Below are 19508 nucleotides of genomic sequence, written 5' to 3'. Positions count from 1 at the left end.
TGAAAGTGGTTACTGTTGTTATTCAATCGCTATCCTTTTTTGTGAAGAGAAAAGGATATTGTCTTTCTTGAAAAAAGAAGAAAGATTGTTGTCCCATCCCATTTTATTTTCCAAGTTGTAGTTAGATAGGGGGAGCCTTCCCTTAATTAGGAGAGTTTTACTCACAAGCTGTGGTTGAAATCACAATTTTGTATATTTCCCCAAGTGTAAAAAATTTTCAACCAACAATGGTTGCTCCTCAGTTCTGTTGAGCTCGTGGGTCTTATTCGCCTTTCATTCTCCTTCGACGGTGTTGTGGTTGAAACCACAATTTTGTATATTTCCCCAAGTGTACAAAATTTTCAACCAACAAACACACCATATATGGAGAGAAGAACCACAAAACATACACTTATGATGAAGTTAAGGAAACATACACAACATGCATAAGTTGAAGGAAGGCAAGAATGTAATTTCAATTCGTTCAAAGGCCAAAGGCCAAACTTACAGTTGCACAAATGCAAGATAAATAGAAGAGAAGTGGGAGAGCATGGAATAGCTCAAACCAGCAAAGAGAGAACCCTTTACAGCCTTTATATAGAAAAATGGTTACAAGAGTGATCGTGACCCATGTATGTCAGCCTGGGATTGCAGGGAAGTGCATGCACTTGACTTGTACATGCAAGCAACCTAGCCATACCCACAAAAGGCAATTCTGAGAAGGGTGGATTGACTAACCTTCCAAAGTCAGAGTATGCAGACATGACATAAGTCACCACAACAAGCATGGCCCCATACCTCCCTTGATGGAAATCCTACCAAAAACATTAAATGCACCTTTGTGGCTCCACAAAAAAAGGTGCATAAGTCACCAAAGTTGTTGAAGTATTTAAAGCTTTGAGTGTCGATCACGCTATCTGGAAGTGTTGCAAGCCGGAAGTAGTTTGGAAGACTTCGGAGACCTAGGTCACCAAAGTTGGGGGAACTTCGGAGACCTAGGTCACCGAAGTTGGGAAGACTTGGGAACTTGGGAACCTGGGGGTTCCGGGATTGAAAACTATGAACTTGGGAACCTGGGGGTTCCAGAGTTCTGGGGTTCAAGAACTAGGAACTTGGGAACCTGGGGATTCTGAAGTTCCGGGGTTGAAGAACTATGAACTTGGGAAACCTGGGGGTTCCGGAGTTCCAGGGTTGAAGAACTACGAACTTGGGAACCTGGGGATTCCGGAGTTCCAAGGTTGAAAAACTAGGAACTTGGGAACCTGGGGGTTTTGGAGTTCTGGGGTTGAAGACTTAGAAACTTGGGAACCTGGGGGTTCCGGAGTTCCGGGTTTGAGGAATAAGGAACTTGGGAACCTGAGGGTTCCGGAGTTTCGGTGTTGAGGAATTAGGAACTTGGGAACCTGGGGGTTTCGGAGTTCTAGGGTTGAAGACTAAAGGAACTTGGGAACCTGGGGGTTGCGGAGTTCCGGGTCAAAGAACTAGGAACTTGGGAACCTAGGGGTTTCGAAGTTCTGGGGAAAGAGAACAAGAGACCAAGGAAGGGAACTTTGGAACCTTGGGGTTCCGGAGTTCCGAGAAAGAGAGAGGAAGAGAAGGCTTGGGAAAGGAACTTCCGACAAGACAACACTTCATACTTTATGATTCCATCGTCTTCTCTTGGATCAAACTAGGCAACGCTGGTCCATGGAACATATCTTTGATCGGTTCTCACTGATGGACCAAGGGTGTCATAAAATGACAATAGTTACATAAAGGGTGCGACACCACAAAACTATGTACGACATCATATGAAGCATTGCTCAATACATAATTTCTACTCATTTTTTAAAAGCACAAACAGAAAAATAAAACATTTATTGATCAACTGCCTGTAAACCCTTACAAATCTAACCTACGAACCAAGAAATCCTGCAAAACTAGGAAGATGAATCTTTACTCCAATCCTACAAATCCTTTCCACACAAACTATAACTCCAAATGAACCACACCGTAATAACAAAGGAGGATCTTTTACCATCATGAGTATTCTTCTCCAAGAGGATTTTTGTCCTCATTAAGGCTAAGATGAACCAAGTTCAATTCCCAAACCACAAGGGTTTCACCAGAGAGAAATAGAATAAACTGCATAATCCCAAAAGAGCTCTCCAAACCTCCTTTATAAGCTTTCCAAAACCTTTCTGGAACATATAATAAAAAATCACTTTATAAATTAAATAAGCCTTAATGCTCCAAAAAGTGATTTAATTTATTATTTGATTATTCTTGGCACTAAAGTCACATTACTAGCGTCCAACATTTAGAACTTTCAATTCTCATTTTGAGGAGCTATTATACCAAAGTGCTTTTAAAATATTTTAATATAATTTAAGCAAGCTTAGTAAAATAATTAAAATAAAGCCATTAATACACCCAAGCTGTAGAAATTGTTGAATGGCATCAAAATCAAATTTTGACTGCACTAGAGTGATATCAATGATGAATAATGAGAAACAAAGCCAACTAAGTAACTTACTGTAAATAGACACTCTCTCCAAGAATATTAGAGAACACACTGACAGCCTGAAATCAGTTTGTAACGATGCATAAGTGTCCTCAAGATATCTAAGCTCAATGACAACATCAAATAACCCCACTAACAAGGCTAACACTCATCGAGAAGGTCAGAGCCAATTGCAAAGCTAGAGAATCCAAAAATAGGGACATTGTAGTCCTTCCTCCCCAAAGATTGCTTGCACAACATCAAAATCACCAGACTGATCCAGACTGCAAACCAATGTGATCCCAGGATCCCACGTCAATCGCGGAAAGAACCCACCATGCTAATGTTACACCACTCTAATTATAACTGAAAATCCATTGTGAAAACTCCACACTCTCCTCTCTTGTAACCCAATAATGTAACCATAATCAAAATACAAGCTAAAATACCTGAGGGTTGAAATCTATACCTTGAAAGATCTCCTGCCGAAGCACCTCAGTGAGGTCCACATCTACAATCCCACTGCCTAACATGATCCTAGACAACAAGAAAAATAATCTGCTCAACCCCCAAGAATAAGCATCAGCATATCTCCTCACAATGCCCTAGAACTGAGGCAGATCAGTCCCTAACAAGTGGCTGTTATAGAAGATGTCAGCAGAACCAACTCAGAAATTAGATATCCTAGGAATGCCTCTACAGTCATAAACCAATGACACATCATTGACACTTAATCTCCAAGTGTCAAAGGGGGGATCCCAAGCACACCAACACACCCTACCCACTACAATCATCAAAGCATCATCTCAAGATGTACATACCAACACCATGAAATGATTGCAGTAACCATTACTCACCAAGGTATAAGCAAAAAATAACTGAACTATATACGGAAAAACTCCCACAATTGGATGCCACAAGGCCTGCAAGGGCTCAAAAACTATCGGCTCATAAACTGATGTCGCCATAATCAACATGGAAATACAAGGGTAGCAGCTGTCAATATGAAATACCTCTAAAAACACAGGATATGTGATCATGGAAATGGCTGGAAAAAATCACCTTCCCCAATCAACTCCAACCACTAAAAACCCATTGTTGGGCAAGAATTGTATCTTTGTGCAAGGAACCAAAGTTCTATGTGGACTGATTGGAAAGTGGACAATGGTAGCAATTTTGAAATTTTGTCCACAACTCCAGTCCAAGTCAACACCTTACAGCTGAAAACTTCCATTGGGTCCCAAATCCTATGATTATCACCAACCATGTTACTAAAATCGAGAAGAGATCCATCTTCCAACTCAAAGAGTGATATTATCAAATGATTTATCAGCACTCATCTCAAACAATGGGTTATCAGCAAAATAAAGATTATTTGCATTCCCAAACTCAAACCAATCCTCCTGTTGATCTCGTCTTCCATTTTCTAATTTCTTGGAACAATGGATTAGATCATAAACCTCCTTAAGGGAATCAAGTTCTTCAATGACCTTGCTTGATCTCCTTGGCCCTTTCTATATTCTCTTGCTCCTTGAATTGTTCGGCCTCATAAAGTTGTTCTTCTACATGTAATGTCCCCTTCTCAGGAGTGATGTTTCAGTTGACCGATGGCCTATTTCGAAGACCCGTAGGCTACTCAATGGGTGAAATTAGGGTTTCCAGTTTTGGAGGTTGTTGCTGCTCGTGAATTAGAGTTTGGATCGCAGATTCTTTCTGGGTTTTCAGAGGGCTTCGCAGTGGTATGTCCGGCTTTGCGTTCCGAGCACCTTTTGGAATTTACTATTTTTAGTAAATTCTATTTCTGGCAATGGTCCTGATTATTTCGGCACAGTTGATTCTCTTCTTAAGTTGGTTCAATTGGCTTCGTCACTTTTGGCCTTGGGATGTTTTTGGAGAGATAAATTCATTTCATTTAAATAATGTTATGTTTTAATGTTATATTTTAAAGTTGACCCCTTGGCCTAGCTTCATCACTTCAAGGAGTTTTAAAAGGTGGTCTTCAAGAGTGGACGCATCATGGAAGGGATTTAATATTTCCTAAGGTCTAAAATCTTGCTTATGAAAAGGGGTGCCAACTTTATGAAGAGAAGTGAATTAAAATAAAGGTTAATTAAGCTTTTAAAAGTGGCGCCATCTCTTGGAGGAAAATTCAAATGTGAAATTAGGGTGCACTTTCTAGAAGCCTCTAGAGATTCCTTGTTAAGCTTATAAATAGAGGCCTCTTCCCTTCATTTGGGCATCTTATGTCTATTATAATGTTACTCTGTCGGAATGGTATTGGGGTTGCTTCGAGGAATGAATGCCTCCTAGCCTTGGCATTGCTTCTTGCTTGAAAGATAGCAACTAGTGGTGATTTAGCGTAGTTGTGAAAGTTTGTAATGGGGATTGCATTGTAGCTTGAGTTGTGCTTGAAGTTTAGTTATTTGCATTTCATTTCATTTTCGGGAGTCGCGGTTAGCAGGGCAGATTTGTAGTTTCACTCGTATATTTCAAAATAAAAACATATTCATTCTAGGTATTGCATATTTCCTCTTGTTTTGGCTGGGCGCTCCTTTGTGCAAATTTGCAGATTCTAATATGAAGTGTTTTATTTTATAGAGAAGAATCGCCATTCTTGCCTGGCGTCATTGCTAGGAATTGCCTTGGGGTTCGTGTTAAATAATCTATTGGGTTAATGTCTGATTTCTTGGTATTGGTTTGGTCGCCTCCTTCATAGGAAGCCATTGCTTTTGGTTTTGGATCATTCGGACTAGTATTGAGAGAGTAATGAGCATTTTAGTGATTCCATGGTGTTGCGGATTAAGCATTTCAAGTGCAGGTCTGTCATAAATCAGAATATTAATATTGATCCTTGAGAAGAATTTCTTGGACTTATCATTTTTGTTAAGCCCGGGAGAGTCTTCTATATTGTTGCAGCATTGTATAGTCTTAATCTTATGATCTTGGCAAGCATTCACTATCAAATTGTAAGCTAAACAGTAGTACTGGCAGCATTTCTTCTCATTTTCATTTCACGCTTGTTATTTACATTTAATTCCATTTCTAAGTTCTTAGCATCTCCGCCATATGGTAGCTCCATTCCCACCCTGGGTTTGAAAGCACATGCTTGGTGTCGAGTTTTCCTTTCAGCAGTTGTAATTGTAAAGATCCTCTGACCATATGTTAGTCCATCTTGGGCACATTCTTGGTTAGAGTTGCTTTCAGCATGCACTAAGATCCTCTGACCATATGTTAGTCCATTTTGGGCACATTCTTGGTTAGAGTCACTTTCAGAATGCTTTAAGACCCTCTGACCATATGCTCATGTCTTGCCCAACCCAGGATCCTGGTGTACATTCTTGGTTAGAGTTGTATTCCGCATCATTTTGGTTTAAGTGCTAACCCTAACGGATGTGTGTTGCATTACTTTTTGTAATTGAAAAATTGAAAAAATTGGTCTGGGATATTTCAGTGGTATTAGAGCTTCACATCCTGCCATCCTGTGAAACAAACCTTCTATGAGTGACAGAGAAAGAAGATACTTAGCAAGGGAAGATAAGAAGGCTGCAAGTCAGTTTCAGTTTCAGTGGTATCAGGTTCCTGAAGGTCAAACAGCATCAGAGGTTTTGAGGGCTCACTGGGAGTCTTCTCCGGAAACAAAAATGGGGGACAGTGAGAGGCTAGTGGGTGGTACTGAGAGGTTTACAAGCAGTCGGAATGAAAGTGGAAAAGGAAGGGAAAGAACACCAAGTCCGGGAAGGAGGTTCGAGAGGAAGATGGATGCCTTATTGGATATGGCATCTCTCATGATGGGGAAAATGGGTCAGAGTTATAATTCATAGAACAATCAAGGGCACACCGGAGAACACAGTGGCTCCAACCAGCATAGTGAACATGTTGCTCCGCATACCTCAACTAGAACAAACATTTCTTCTAGGCCTTTTAAACCCACCTTCTTGGCACCAGTGAACCCTCAACCTAATCCGGGAGAGAATGCATCATTTGTGGAACAGTTGAGACTTGATTGTGCTGAGTATGAGTCTCTTCCTGATGAAATCAAGTTAGACATGTCTTACAATGATTTCGTGGACCATAAAAGGAAGAATAAAGGACATGGGAGACATCGTGAACATAGGTAAGCAACAGTACAGAGGGATTTGCATCAAGCAATCAACAAGGTTATGCTTCCACATTTTGACGGGAGTGACAGTAGTTCAGCTAGAGCTTGGATACAGAAGTTAGACAACTATCTAGCTCTTAGACCCATGACAGAAGAGGAGGCAATCAAGTTTGCTACGCTTCATTTAGATGGGGTTGCACACGAATGGTGGTACCATGGTCTAGTCACCTTGGGGCATCGGTCGATCACTACCTATGATGAGTTCACCAATAGGCTCACAGAGAGATTCGAGAAAAAGGATCCAGAAGTGCATTTCAGAGAATTTGCACAACTTAGACAACATGGCACAGTCGATGCTTACATAGCTGAATTTCAAAGGCTTTCAGTAATGGTCACGGGAATCACCGAGAGGTGGTTGGTGATCCTATTCAGTGAAGGGCTTATGGAACCACTCAAGGGTTGGATTAAAGCTTTCGATCCACCCTCCTTACAAGAGGCCATGAAGAAAGCAAGAAATATGGAGTGGGCTGCTCCTAAGGCAAAAATTCAATGGAAGCCATTATTTCACAAAAAGGATAAAGGAAAGGGACCTCACCATAAGGAGTTCAAACAGCATAACACTCATGTCACAAGGCTGGATCCAGAGACACTTAACGAACTCTGAAGAAAGGGGTTATGTTTCCGATGTAGAGAAAAATGGTCCCAAGATCATATTTGCCCAAAGGGAGTCAAAATTCATCAAATTGAATACTATTCAGCTGGAGAAAGCGATTCTGATTCTTCAGACCAGCAATCAGATTGTGATGACAACGAAGTGGAAAGAGTTCACGAAGAATTTGAAGGTGAAAAAGGAAGTGGGGGTACCTTGGCTCAACTTTCGAGCTTTCAAAAAAATGAATCCTTCAAGGTTCGAGGGATGATTAAGGGGCAGCGAATAGTCGCTTTGATTGATACTGGAGCAACACATAACTTCATTGATGAAGTTCTGGTGGCAAAGAAAGGGCTGCAAACAGAAGATTTTGAAGGCTTCAAGGTTATGGTTGCTGATGGGTTTCACATTTCTTGCACCAAGAAGATCCCAAATATGTCTATGCAATTGGGCAACTACGAAGTCAAGGATGACTTCTATGTAGTCAGCATTGGAGATATGGATGCCGTCCTAGGCATTCAATGGCTGCGTTCACTTGGAGAGATCTCCCTAAATCTGCAAACCATGGAGCTCAAGTTTCAATCCGATGGGAAGAAGGTGGTGTTGAGAGGAATGTCTAACGGTGGACCTCGGATCGTGTCATTCAAGCGAATGGCAAAGTTGATTCAGCATGATCAAGTTGAGTGGGCTGCAGAATGTATGATTCTCCCAGCTAGTCCGGTTGAAACAAAGAGGGACTACCCTCCTGATATCCAGTCCTTACTCACCAGGAAGAGTAAAGTGTTTGCTGATTTACCTCCTGGGCCAACTCCCGAATGAGGCTCAAAGCATGTCATAGAGCTCAAGGAAGGGGCTAAACCAGTTATCACAACTCCATATCGGTACCCTAAGAAGCAAAAGGATGAGATTGAGAAAAACATTAAGGAACTCTTGGAGATGGGCTTCATTCGTCCAAGTAAGAGTCCTTTAACTTCAGCAGTTGTTCTTGTGAAGAAGAAGGATGGTACCATTCGCATGTGTGTGGATTATCGTGCTTTGAATCAAAGCACCATCAAAAATCAATACCCCATTCCAAGGATAGATGAGCTCATAGATGAGCTACATGGAGCCAAGTTCTTCTCAAAGATTGATCTGATGTCGGGCTACTACCAAATTCGGATGAGAGGGTCTGATGTTGAGAAGACAGCATTTAGATGTCACTATGGTCACTTCGAGTTTTTAGTCATGCCATTTGGGTTGCCTGATGCTCCTGCTACCTTCCAGTCTTGTATGAACAGAGTCTTTTAGAAGCAGTTGAGGAACTTCGTGTTAATCATTTTTGATGACATTCTGATCTACAGTAGGACATGGGAAGAACACCTCAAGCACGTAGAGGAAGTGCTTAGCATCCTTGAATCAAAAAGTCTGTTTGCCAAAGAATCCAAATGTGAATTTGGAATGAAGGAGCTACTTTACCTTGGTCACATAATTAGTGCTGATGGAGTGAAGGTTGATCCCAAAAAGATCAAGGCAATAGTTGATTGCCCACCCCCAGAGAACTTGACTCATTTGAAAGGGTTCTTGGGTCTTTGTGGTTTTTACAGAAGATTTGTGAAGGGCTATTCAAAGAACGCTACTCCTCTTATTGACCTCACGAAAAAGGGAGCTTTTTGTTGGACAAAAAAGGCTCAAACTACTTTTGATAAGTTTAAGAAGATCATGAGCTCTTGTCCGGTTTTGGCAATTCCAGATTTCTCCAAGCCCTTCGAGCTACAGTGTGATGCATCTGGAGAAGGTGTTGGGGCTATTTTGATGCAAGACAAGCATCCCATTGTGTTTGAGAGCAGAAAATTAAGAGGTGTTGAAAGGACCTACTCCATCTATGACAAGGAAATGCTTGCACTCATGCATTCATTAGCTAAGTTTAGACAGTATTTGGTGGGGAGCAAATTTGTGGTCAAGACTGATCACAATAGTCTCAAGCACTTCATGCATCAAAAGGATTTGAACGAGAGACAACAAAAGTGGGTGAGAAAGCTTCAAGCTTACGATTTTGACATTGAGTATGTCAAAGGGAAAAACAATATTGTGGCTGATGCTCTATCTAGGAGACCTCATCTGAGTTCATTGTGTGAGCTTACTGCTGATTGGAAGGACATGTTGCTCGCTGATTATGCCAAAAATCAGTTGGCAATCAGCATCATTGAAGGTACTTTTCATGACGAAAGGTACAAGGTGGTTGACGGGCTGATACACTACAAGGGTAGAATCTTTGTGGTGGCTGATTCTAAGCTCAGAAAGAAGATTTTGATGACATTCCATGACATTCCACTTGTTGGTCATCAGGGTTTCTTCAAAACATATAGGCAGATTCGGGAAAGATTTGCTTGGAAAGGGCTGAAAGGGGAAGTTCAACGCTACATCCAGAAATGTCCTACTTGTCAGATGAACAAGAATGAGCACACTCTACCTGCTGGTCTGCTGCAACCTCTTCCCATTCCCAACCAAAAATGGGAAAGCATATCAATGGACTTCATCACTGGGTTGCCAAAGGCCCAAGGAAAAGATTGTATCTATGTTGTAGTGGACAGATTGACAAAGTTTGCTCACTTCTTTGCCATCACGAGCTCTTTTTAAGCAGCTCAAGTTGCAGATTTGTTTTTTCATGAGGTGTTTAGATTGCATGGGTTGCTGAAAAACATTGTGAGTGATAGGGACAGCAAGTTCCTAAGCACCTTTTGGCAAGAAGTCTTCAGGATGAGTGGTACGGTGCTTACTCCAAGCACTAGTTATCACCCCCCAAACCGATGGACAAACAGAGATAGTGAACAAGTGGTTGGAAGGCTATCTGAGAAACTATGTTTCGGAGCAGCAAAGAGCCTGGGTGAAATGGCTCCACATAGGCAAGTATTGTTACAATTCTTCCTTTCACATGTCAATAAGGATGTCTCCCATCATGGCTCTCTATGGTTATGAGGCTCCTAGCTTTGTTGATTTGGTGTTTGGTGATAGCAAAGCCCCTCAAGCCAAGGATTTGTTGCAGCAAAGTCAAGACATCTTGAAATCCTTGGAAAACAACTTGCAGATTGCTCAGAATCAGCAGAAGATGTACGTTGATCAACGACGCATTGAGCGCTCTTTTGAGGTTGGAGATATGGTTTATCTTCGACTACAGCCATACAGACAATCTGCTCTCAAGAAGAGTGGAGCTGAGAAGCTCAAGCCTCATTTCTATGGGCCATTCCAAGTCATCAGAAAGGTTGGAGCAGTAGCTTATGAGTTGGAGCTACCTTCGAGTAGTAAAGTGCACAATGTCTTCCACGTGTCTCGCCTCAAGAAGGCACTTGGACATAATGTTATTGCTTCTTCACAATTACCACCTTTGGACGAAGAAGGGCAGTTGATTTTGATTCCGGAAGAAATTATTGATTCTAGAGAGCGTTCTTTGAGAAGAAGAACAATCAAGGAATACTTGGTGAGGTGGAAGAATTTGCCCTTGGAGGATGCAACCTGGGAGAATGAGGAGATTTTGCAGCATCCAAACTTGCAATTGCTTCTTGGGGAGGGCAGACTGTAATGTCCCCTTCTCAGGCGTGATGTTTCAATTGACCGATGGCCTATTTCGGAGACACGTAGGCTACTCAATGGGTGAAATTAGGGTTTCCAGTTTTGGAGGTTGTTGCTTGTGAATTAGAGTTTGGATCGCGGATTCTTTTTGGGTTTTCAGATGGCTTCACAGTGGTATGTCTGGTTTTGCGTTCCGAGCATCTTTTGGAAATTACTATTTTTAGTAAATTCTATTTCTGGCAGTGGTCCTGATTATTTCGGCACAGTTGGTTCTCTTCTTCAATTGGTTCAGTTGGCTTCGTCACTTTTGGCCTTGGGATGTTTTTGGAGAGATAAGTTCAATTCATTTAAATAATGTTATGTTTTAATGTTATATTTTAAAGTTGACCCCTTGGCCTAGCTTCATCACTTCAAGTTGTTTTAGAAGGTGGTCTTCAAGAGTGGACGCATCATGGAAGGGATTTAATATTTCCTAAGGTCTAAAATCTTGCTTATGAAAAGGGGTGCCAACTTTATGAAGAGAAGTGAATTAAAATAAAGGTTAATTAAGCTTTTAAAAGTGGCGCCATCTCTTGGAGGAAAATTCAAATGTGAAATTAGGGCGCACTTTCTAGAAGCCTCTAGAGATTCCTTGTTAAGCTTATAAATGGAGGCCTCTTCCCTTCATTTGGGCATCTTATGTCTATTGTAATGTTACTCTACCGGAATGGTATTGGGGTTGCTTCGAGGAATGAATGCCTCCTAGCCTTGGCATTGCTTCTTGCTTGAAAGATAGCAACTAGTGGCGATTTAGTGTAGTTGTGAGAGTTTGTAGTGGGGATTGCATTGTAGCTTGAGTTGTGCTTAAAGTTCAGTTATTTGCATTTCATTTCATTTTCGGGAGTCGCGGTTAGCAGGGCAGATTTGTAGTTTCACTCGTATATTTCAAAATAAAAACATATTCATTCTAGGTATTGCATATTTCCTCTTGTTTTGGCTGGGCGCTCCTTTGTGCAAATTTGCAGATTCTAATATGAAGTGTTTTATTTTATAGAGAAGAATCGCCATTCTTGCCTGGCGTCATTGCTAGGAATTGCCTTGGGGTTCGTGTTAAATAATCTATTGGGTTAATGTCTGATTTCTTGGTATTGGTTTGGTCGCCTCCTTCATAGGGAGCCATTGCTTTTGGTTTTGGGTCATTCGGACTAGTATTGAGAGAGTAATGAGCATTTTAGTGATTCCATGGTGTTGCGGATTAAGCATTTCAAGTGCAGGTCTGTCATAAATCAGAATATTAAGATTGATCCTTAAGAAGAATTTCTTGGACTTATCATTTTTGTTAAGCCTGGGAGAGTCTTCTATATTGTTGCAGCATTGTATAGTCTTAATCTTATGATCTTGGCAAGCATTCACTATCAAATTGTAAGCTGAACAGTAGTACTGGCAGCATTTCTTCTCATTTCCATTTCACGCTTGTTATTTACATTTAATTCCATTTCTAAGTTCTTAGCATCTCTGCCATATGGTAGCTCCATTCCCACCCTGGGTTTGAAAGCACATGCTTGGTGTCGAGTTTTCCTTTCAGCAGTTGTAATTGTAAAGATCCTTTGACCATATGTTAGTCCATCTTGGGCACATTCTTGGTTAGAGTTGCTCTCAGCATGCACTAAGATCCTCTGACCATATGTTAGTCCATTTTGGGCACATTCTTGGTTAGAGTCACTTTTAGAATGCTGTAAGACCCTCTGACCATATGCTCACGCCTTGCCCAACCCGGGATCCTGTTGTACATTCTTGGTTAGAGTTGTATTCCGCATCGTTTTGGTTTAAGTGCTAACCCTAATGGATGTGTGTTGCATTACTTTTTGTAATTGAAAAATTGAAAAAATTGGTTTGGGATATTTCACTACATCAAGAAGTGCATTTTGGACACTTTCCAAAGCAAGCTTCGTGGACTTAAGCTCAATGGTGAGCTCACTTACCTCTCCATTTGTCTCCCTAGACATAGATAAAACTGCATCTGCAATCTTGGTGGCTACATCTTTATCATAGATCATAGAAGGCTGCTTTCATTTCTTCCATTGTATTCTTAATCGTTTGCATATCAACAAGGGAAATAATTTGCTCAAACTGGTTTCTTGGTGTCCTGTGGATGAAATTTTCAACAAGATTTTTTGTGTCATCCAACCTAGATAATGTGTGTACTTCATTTTCAATGGACACCAATAACTAATTCTTCCATCTTTGCTCATGAATATACAAATTATGCAAGTTTAATGAACTGTTGTTATGATGCATGTAAAAATCAGAACTTTCCTCATACCTTTCGGCAGTATCTTCATGAATGTCCCAAATCTCTTGTGCCTCTCTTCTAACTTGATGAAGATTCTCAACATTAGGTTGTAGATCCAAATCAACCAAGTCACTCGGCCTTTCTTCAGAAATAGCTCCATGCAATAAATTCTGATTTATTTTCAAAATCAGCTTCCTCAATGCCATCCTCCATGGATAGAACACTTGTTTAAAATTTACATTTTTTCTCTATTATTTGCAAGATGGTTAAATTATTTAAAAATTTTCACTTCAAAGAAGTTTAAAAAGTATGTGTCTGTGACTCTGCATAAAACCAGACAAGTTTAGCCAAGGCACAAAAAAATGTTAGTAAACCTAATCCGAGTCCAACTTAAAATGATGACTATGTTCATAAGGCACAAGAATCCTATTCGCAACTTTACTACTGCCATCATAGGTAAGTCAAATGTTATATAAAAATAAACAGCCAAGAAATTTCCACTTGAATGCCTCAATTAGATGACAAATCATAGTTTCCAATTTGACCAATACAATGGTAAAGAAGGCATTGATGGGACTTGAAACTATAGATCTTGTCCTCTTATGTGATTTGTAGTTGTTCTAGAAGCCACCATATAGTTGGGATCATGTTAATGGACTGGGTAACTTTCTTACAATCCATGGGAATTACATCACATTGCACCCTATCAAGATAAGGTTCAATAGAAAAGTGACATTACACCTTGGTTTGTTGTCCTCCTTTTCCTAATCAAGTTTGTAAGGGCAACCAACCAAACCCTATTAGATGAGAATCTTTATTGACTTGTACCTGAGAATGGGCAGTGCTTCCTTCTTAGCAAAGGAATAACCCTGCTTTTTTAGATCTTTTATTGAGTAATCAATAGATTGCCCCTCTATACTTTTAATGTTTAGACATACTCATCAGAGTGTCCTTACCATTTTTTTATAAGCACAACATTTTCAAGCCTTGTTCTATTGAGACTTGGGAAAGTAGGGAGATTTATTAACGACTGAGAAGATGAATGGGCATAAACAATTCGTTTCTTTGGAAGGGATTGTGGCCATGAATTGGTTGGTATATCCTAATTTTGCTACAATTAATGTAAAATAGAAAGTATATGCTGACAAGTTTTGTGAAGATTCATTCATCACATGTAGTAGAAAGTCCAAAAAATGTCAGCTTTAAAATCCTCGTGTCAATGATTTTTAACTTAATCATCTGTTTTACTTTTAACTATCTATTGTTTTATTGTTAGCTGACCAATCGGCATAAATGTTTCCTTTCAGTGCAAGGAAATATAACTAGTCATGGAGGAGGATTTTGAATAGGTCCCTTGTCCAAGTAGAAATTTGTTGTTTTGCTTCAAGTGGTACAGAAATGTTTGCCTCCTTGTAAGTGCCATATTTTCAATACAATGTATGTGAGCTGCCAGCTTTGGAAGTAGACTTAATGCATCTACAATTAGGGCACAAAGTGTGTCACAAAACCAAAGGAAGCTCAATTTTCTGTTTAACTTGATTGAGGATTAATAGATGGGAACCGCTCCAGAGATTATTGTCCAATAATTTGTAAGACTGTTAATAACACGGCATAATAAATTTTGCTTGAATCAAATTGTCTGACTAATTTTAAGCAAAGATGTGGACAACGTTGGTAGATGTTTCTTTAGATTTTCTTCAATACATTTTTTTATATGTTATGGACCAAACTTGTAAACCACCATGTTAAAGTTACTCAGCATAGTTGTTGCTTTGGTTTCTTATGAGCTATATATCCTTGTTAAAAATGAAAATTTAATAGATTTTCTTTTTAAAAACATGTTGAATAACTTTGACAGCTGTAAATCCTAGCACAATGATTTTTCTAATTACTCTCTTAAGGTCACTTAATTACCCATCCTTAACACAATGTAGATATTCCACTTCTTAGGCAAATGGGTCCTCTAAAACAAAGAACATTACCAAACAGTTACATTGAATGAATCCCAATTTAAAGTAAACCCACAGATCCTCTGATGTAAACTCCTTAATGTAAATTTTAAAAGATATTCTTTATGTGTATTAAAGATGCAAGAAAACAATTAGTTAAGTGAAATGATAGTTTACATCTCATATACATAAACGCATTTCCCCCTGCAATCTTTCTTAAAATAAAGACACTTGAAATCTTTGCAATGAAATTCGTCAAACATAGAACAAATCGTGCACCAAGAAACTGCTGATATGATGTCAAACATAAATTAACCAAATGAATTATGTAGATAGAAACCACATACCATCCATTTTGTATATTGCATAGCCAATAACGCAGCAATAAAGAATGTCTACAAAACATAAATGAAATTAAGTAAGCATACTATAAGAAAGATACATGGCATCTAAGAAGCCCAATCTAGCCTACAGTATGTGCAGAATGTTTATGATCTCAGCAACCTTCGAAACAAAATAAAAGTGAACAAAACATACATAACATGGAGAATAGTATAAAATATCAACCAATTAAACTACATGCCAACTCAAGTGTAGAGATCAGCACAAATGTCAGACCATAGAAAAATTGACAATTTGTCAGATTCGGTGCCTAATTAACTAGTATTCTTCGTATTATGGTTGTATACATTAAAAACTAGTTAAAGATCTCTGTGTCAAGAATTTTGGATTCTTGTTGATCCCTGGTAAATTGAATATTCATTTTTTTTGCTACTTTATATAAATCTAAAACAATCAATCACAATCGTTCCACATTCTATCTAACCAATAGTATAATGAGCAAAGGTTAACACCAATTTTAAACTAAGAGCAATAATTTCCTTAAGATTGCAATGCCGCCTAGACATCGAAAATAGATGTGAGAATTGTTTTTATGACATGCGATTGACAGCAAAAACAGCCCAGAAATTAAAAATAGATGTGAGAATTGTTTGTATGGCATGGGTGTGGCAACAAAAACAAATGTGTTGTCCTTTTAATATACTCACTTCATTAAATGGTTTTGTAACTTTCAAACTTTCCTCCTGATATTCCATGAAGTGTGTAGGTTTCCCAACTCTTTGTAGCCTACCAAGAAAACAATCATAATAAAAATGCATGGTAGATAATATATGCAGGAAGCAGCCCAAACAAATATCTAGCAGGCCAAATAGCATGGTGTTAATAGATGCCTTATTAGTTAATAATACTTTTACAAGAAGACACAACCTTTCACCTTAATAGAACACAATGTATTGAATGTACCTATTGGTCTGCATATAACTAACCTATTATCCCGTTCATTCAATCTCACCTATCTGTTGATATATTCTCATTCTTTATCCACTATGTAGATTGTACATATTTATAGTGTATGTACTTGATCGTTGATATAAGCATAGCTGGACTACTCGTGAGTTTTTTTTGCTCCTGAGTTTTTTTAAAACTCGTAGAGAAAACTCACTGAGTTTTTAGCGCATTTTTCACAAGAACTCAACAAGTCTCTGGAAAAAACTCAGCTACCCCTCAAACCCATTGGGGTCTTCACTCCCAAACCCCCACTGGTTATTGGGATGTAATGTCCCCATTTGGGATTTACCTTAATTTAGTCCTGAGAAAACATTTCCAGCTTAAAGTGAGAATTGTAATACATTTATAAATATAGTTTTATCAAATCTGAAGACATTTCATTATAATATTTTAATTAAAATTCTAAGAATAGTTCGGAGGATAGAACTTATCTTGATAGCTTTCTTTGATTCGACAATGGATTCATGCTGATCATAAATCTCCCATAAAACTGATTACTATCTCCTTACAAATCTGCTATAGAACTTCTTACTATCTCCTCATAAGTCTGTCATAAAATTCTTCACTATCTCCTCATAAAATCTGCCATAAAATTCTTCGCTATAAATTCGAGATAAAATTCTCAACTAAATCTGCAGTCTATCTCCTTATCAATGTTTCCTGATGCATATGTTTTATGTCCTTGAAACCACACATCACCCACTCTCCCTTCTCCTCATATACAACTTCAACATACCTCTTCACCAAGGGAGGTAATCTTTCAAAAGTATGCTTTCATATTTGTTTGTCCTCTGCTGTAACAAAACTGGATTATATATCTTTTATATTTTCTTCATTCTTTACAATCTGTTTTTATAATATCTACCAAATGAAAAGAAACATCTTTCTAATTCTTCTTTCTATTTCTATGTACATTTATACGTCACATACCTTGATGTACTTCCTCCTCTTCCCCTTATTCCCCCCATAATTAAAAATAAATTCATCCTTTTATATCCTTCATATAACCTTTCATGGAAAGGTTGTGACTTTCCAATGTAAAGACAATGTGGCTTTTCCTTAATACTTTTAATTAGAACTGTTTTCTTTTAACCATAATCGCATCTCTTAATAATCAGAGCTGTTTAAGCATATTGGTCAAGGATGTGAATCGCATCTTTGATTAATGAAAACACACTTCATGTTTTACAAACTTTACACTCTTTTAGAAACTCATATTTCTTCAAATCGCACCACTCCACAACATTAATGGCTGCATATGACTTTGCTGTATATCACTAACCATAATCATTAATTTGTGTAAATCTGTCCTTTGAAGATTTCAACCGCTGTCTTTAATAATGATTACTGTCCGTACTTCAACAATGGCCGGTGATTTATCCTTCCGTCACCAGTACAAGCAATGACTCACATATATATTTCCTTGACAATGTTATATTTAAGCTCCACAATGGAATTCTTAAGATGAGTATTAAATTTGTCTTATCTCAGCCGACTTTAATTGGTGTTTATGAATACTTATTTGATCACTGTATGAAATCGGCTGACTGCTGCAAATTAATGAATCGACCACCATCTCATGCTGAGTCGATGATATTGTTTGGAACCAATCTTTGTCTTTGTTCATTGCTATCATCAATGTCTTTCATGTCTAAATCTGATCACTGCATTACCTTTCTTTATCAACAATTGGCCAATCACATAAATCATATTGTTTTGAATGGATCACTGCTGCATTGTTCATGCTAATTAAGAATATTAATGACACTGTCTTGATAATGATCTCTGCTTAAATCTGCACCTGATTATCCCTCATTGTGGCCGCTTGTGTGTGATTGATGTTTGAAAATGCTGTTGTGTGTTTGTCCGTTGACAATAGTTCACTACCTTAGATGTAATATCAGTTCTGTATTCATAAGCAATGTTGGCCATCTTTGTTGATCATATGATTTGGCTATCCATAGTTGGTCATAGTATATGCCTTGCTGTTCATAGACTTGGCCAATAATCTTGCTTAGTCTTGTATGCTATCAACTTCATTTATAGAGATAATAGAAGGAGCTTTCTCAATGTTTGCTTGTTTGGTTTTACATATTGGATGGGTACATCACAGACCCACTCTATCTTTCCAATGTCTTTGAATGCATTGTTCATAGCATGCACACAACAAGGGGTCCATTTGGTGTGTCCGTATGTTGCTTGAATCAATCTACCTACTAACCTACAAACATATATTGCATCAATAATCACTTGCACTTCATTATGAGGACTAACTTCCTTGACAGCTTCTCTCAAGATTTGGAATCAAAATTCAACATCCTTGCATTTTCCTCACAAATTAATTCCCCTCAAAAAATAAGCTCCATCAATAAATGAAACCATAGCAGCAAAAATTGTTTGGGGAAAAAATCGGCAAACCAAAAGCATAAGATTTTTTGGAAAAATGGGGGAAAATTGACAAAAATCGGGAAAAAAGTAAGATCTAAAAAGAAAAAAAAAGATTGTAGAAAAAGAGAAAAAAAAATTCTTAAAAAAACTTAAGGGCATTTCCATACTGTTGTGACCATTTCACACATCGCCCCATTGCAAATGGGCACCCCCACTTTTTTCTGCTTTCTGGGTTAGTTGTAGTGTCTTTAGCTATTAACCTTTCACTAGAGGAGGTGCAGTATCTTGGGTTGCCAAGAAGTGATCAAGTCATGTCTCCTTCTTCAGGATGAATTAAGGTCAGTTAGCTCGCAAGGCTTAGGAAATGAACGAATTTTGTGATGATCATTACATTTGATCATCATCATCTTACGCCTTCAAGGTGATGGGTCTAAGTGTTGATTCATAGAAATTGAGAGGTTAAATGCAAGTCAATCAGGATAGAGGCTTGAATGGCATGGGAAAAATTTGTTCATGATGACAGACCCTCTAAGTTGGCAAGGTGAGTGCTACTACTCACAAAATTTGACAAGGTGGAGTCCCTGTCAATGACCCCCCAAAACCCCCACCTTGCCTTAGCTGACAATCAGTGCCCTCTCCAAAAGTCCAAACTTTCTCTGTCAATGACCCCCAAAAAGTCCGACCTCATTCAGTCAGTGGGGTATGAAAGTCCGATCTCTGCCTTGCTTAGTCAGTGACCCCCTGAAAGTCCGATCTAGATGAGGAGCCCCTTTTGCTTTGCAAGATGAACATTT

The 19508-nt window shown here is 38.7% G+C and overlaps 1 protein-coding gene across 2 annotated transcripts in view; it reads right to left on the bottom strand.

Annotated features, from left to right (window-relative positions):
* The window catches only part of LOC131054615 (protein PAM71-homolog, chloroplastic), a 144514-nt gene that overhangs the window by 51552 nt on the left and 73454 nt on the right, over positions 1-19508 (bottom strand). For both annotated transcript variants that reach the window (XM_057989159.2, XM_057989160.2), the window contains exon 4: positions 15324-15371. In XM_057989159.2, the coding sequence (XP_057845142.2) occupies positions 15324-15371 (48 nt within the window). The remainder of the gene's footprint in view (positions 1-15323; positions 15372-19508) is intronic.

This window comes from Cryptomeria japonica, chromosome 5, assembly GCF_030272615.1.
Source record: "Cryptomeria japonica chromosome 5, Sugi_1.0, whole genome shotgun sequence".
In the NCBI taxonomy this organism is placed as follows: Eukaryota; Viridiplantae; Streptophyta; class Pinopsida; order Cupressales; family Cupressaceae; genus Cryptomeria; species Cryptomeria japonica.
Note: the sequence above shows the minus strand (reverse complement) of the source record. Positions and strands in the feature narration are given on the sequence as shown.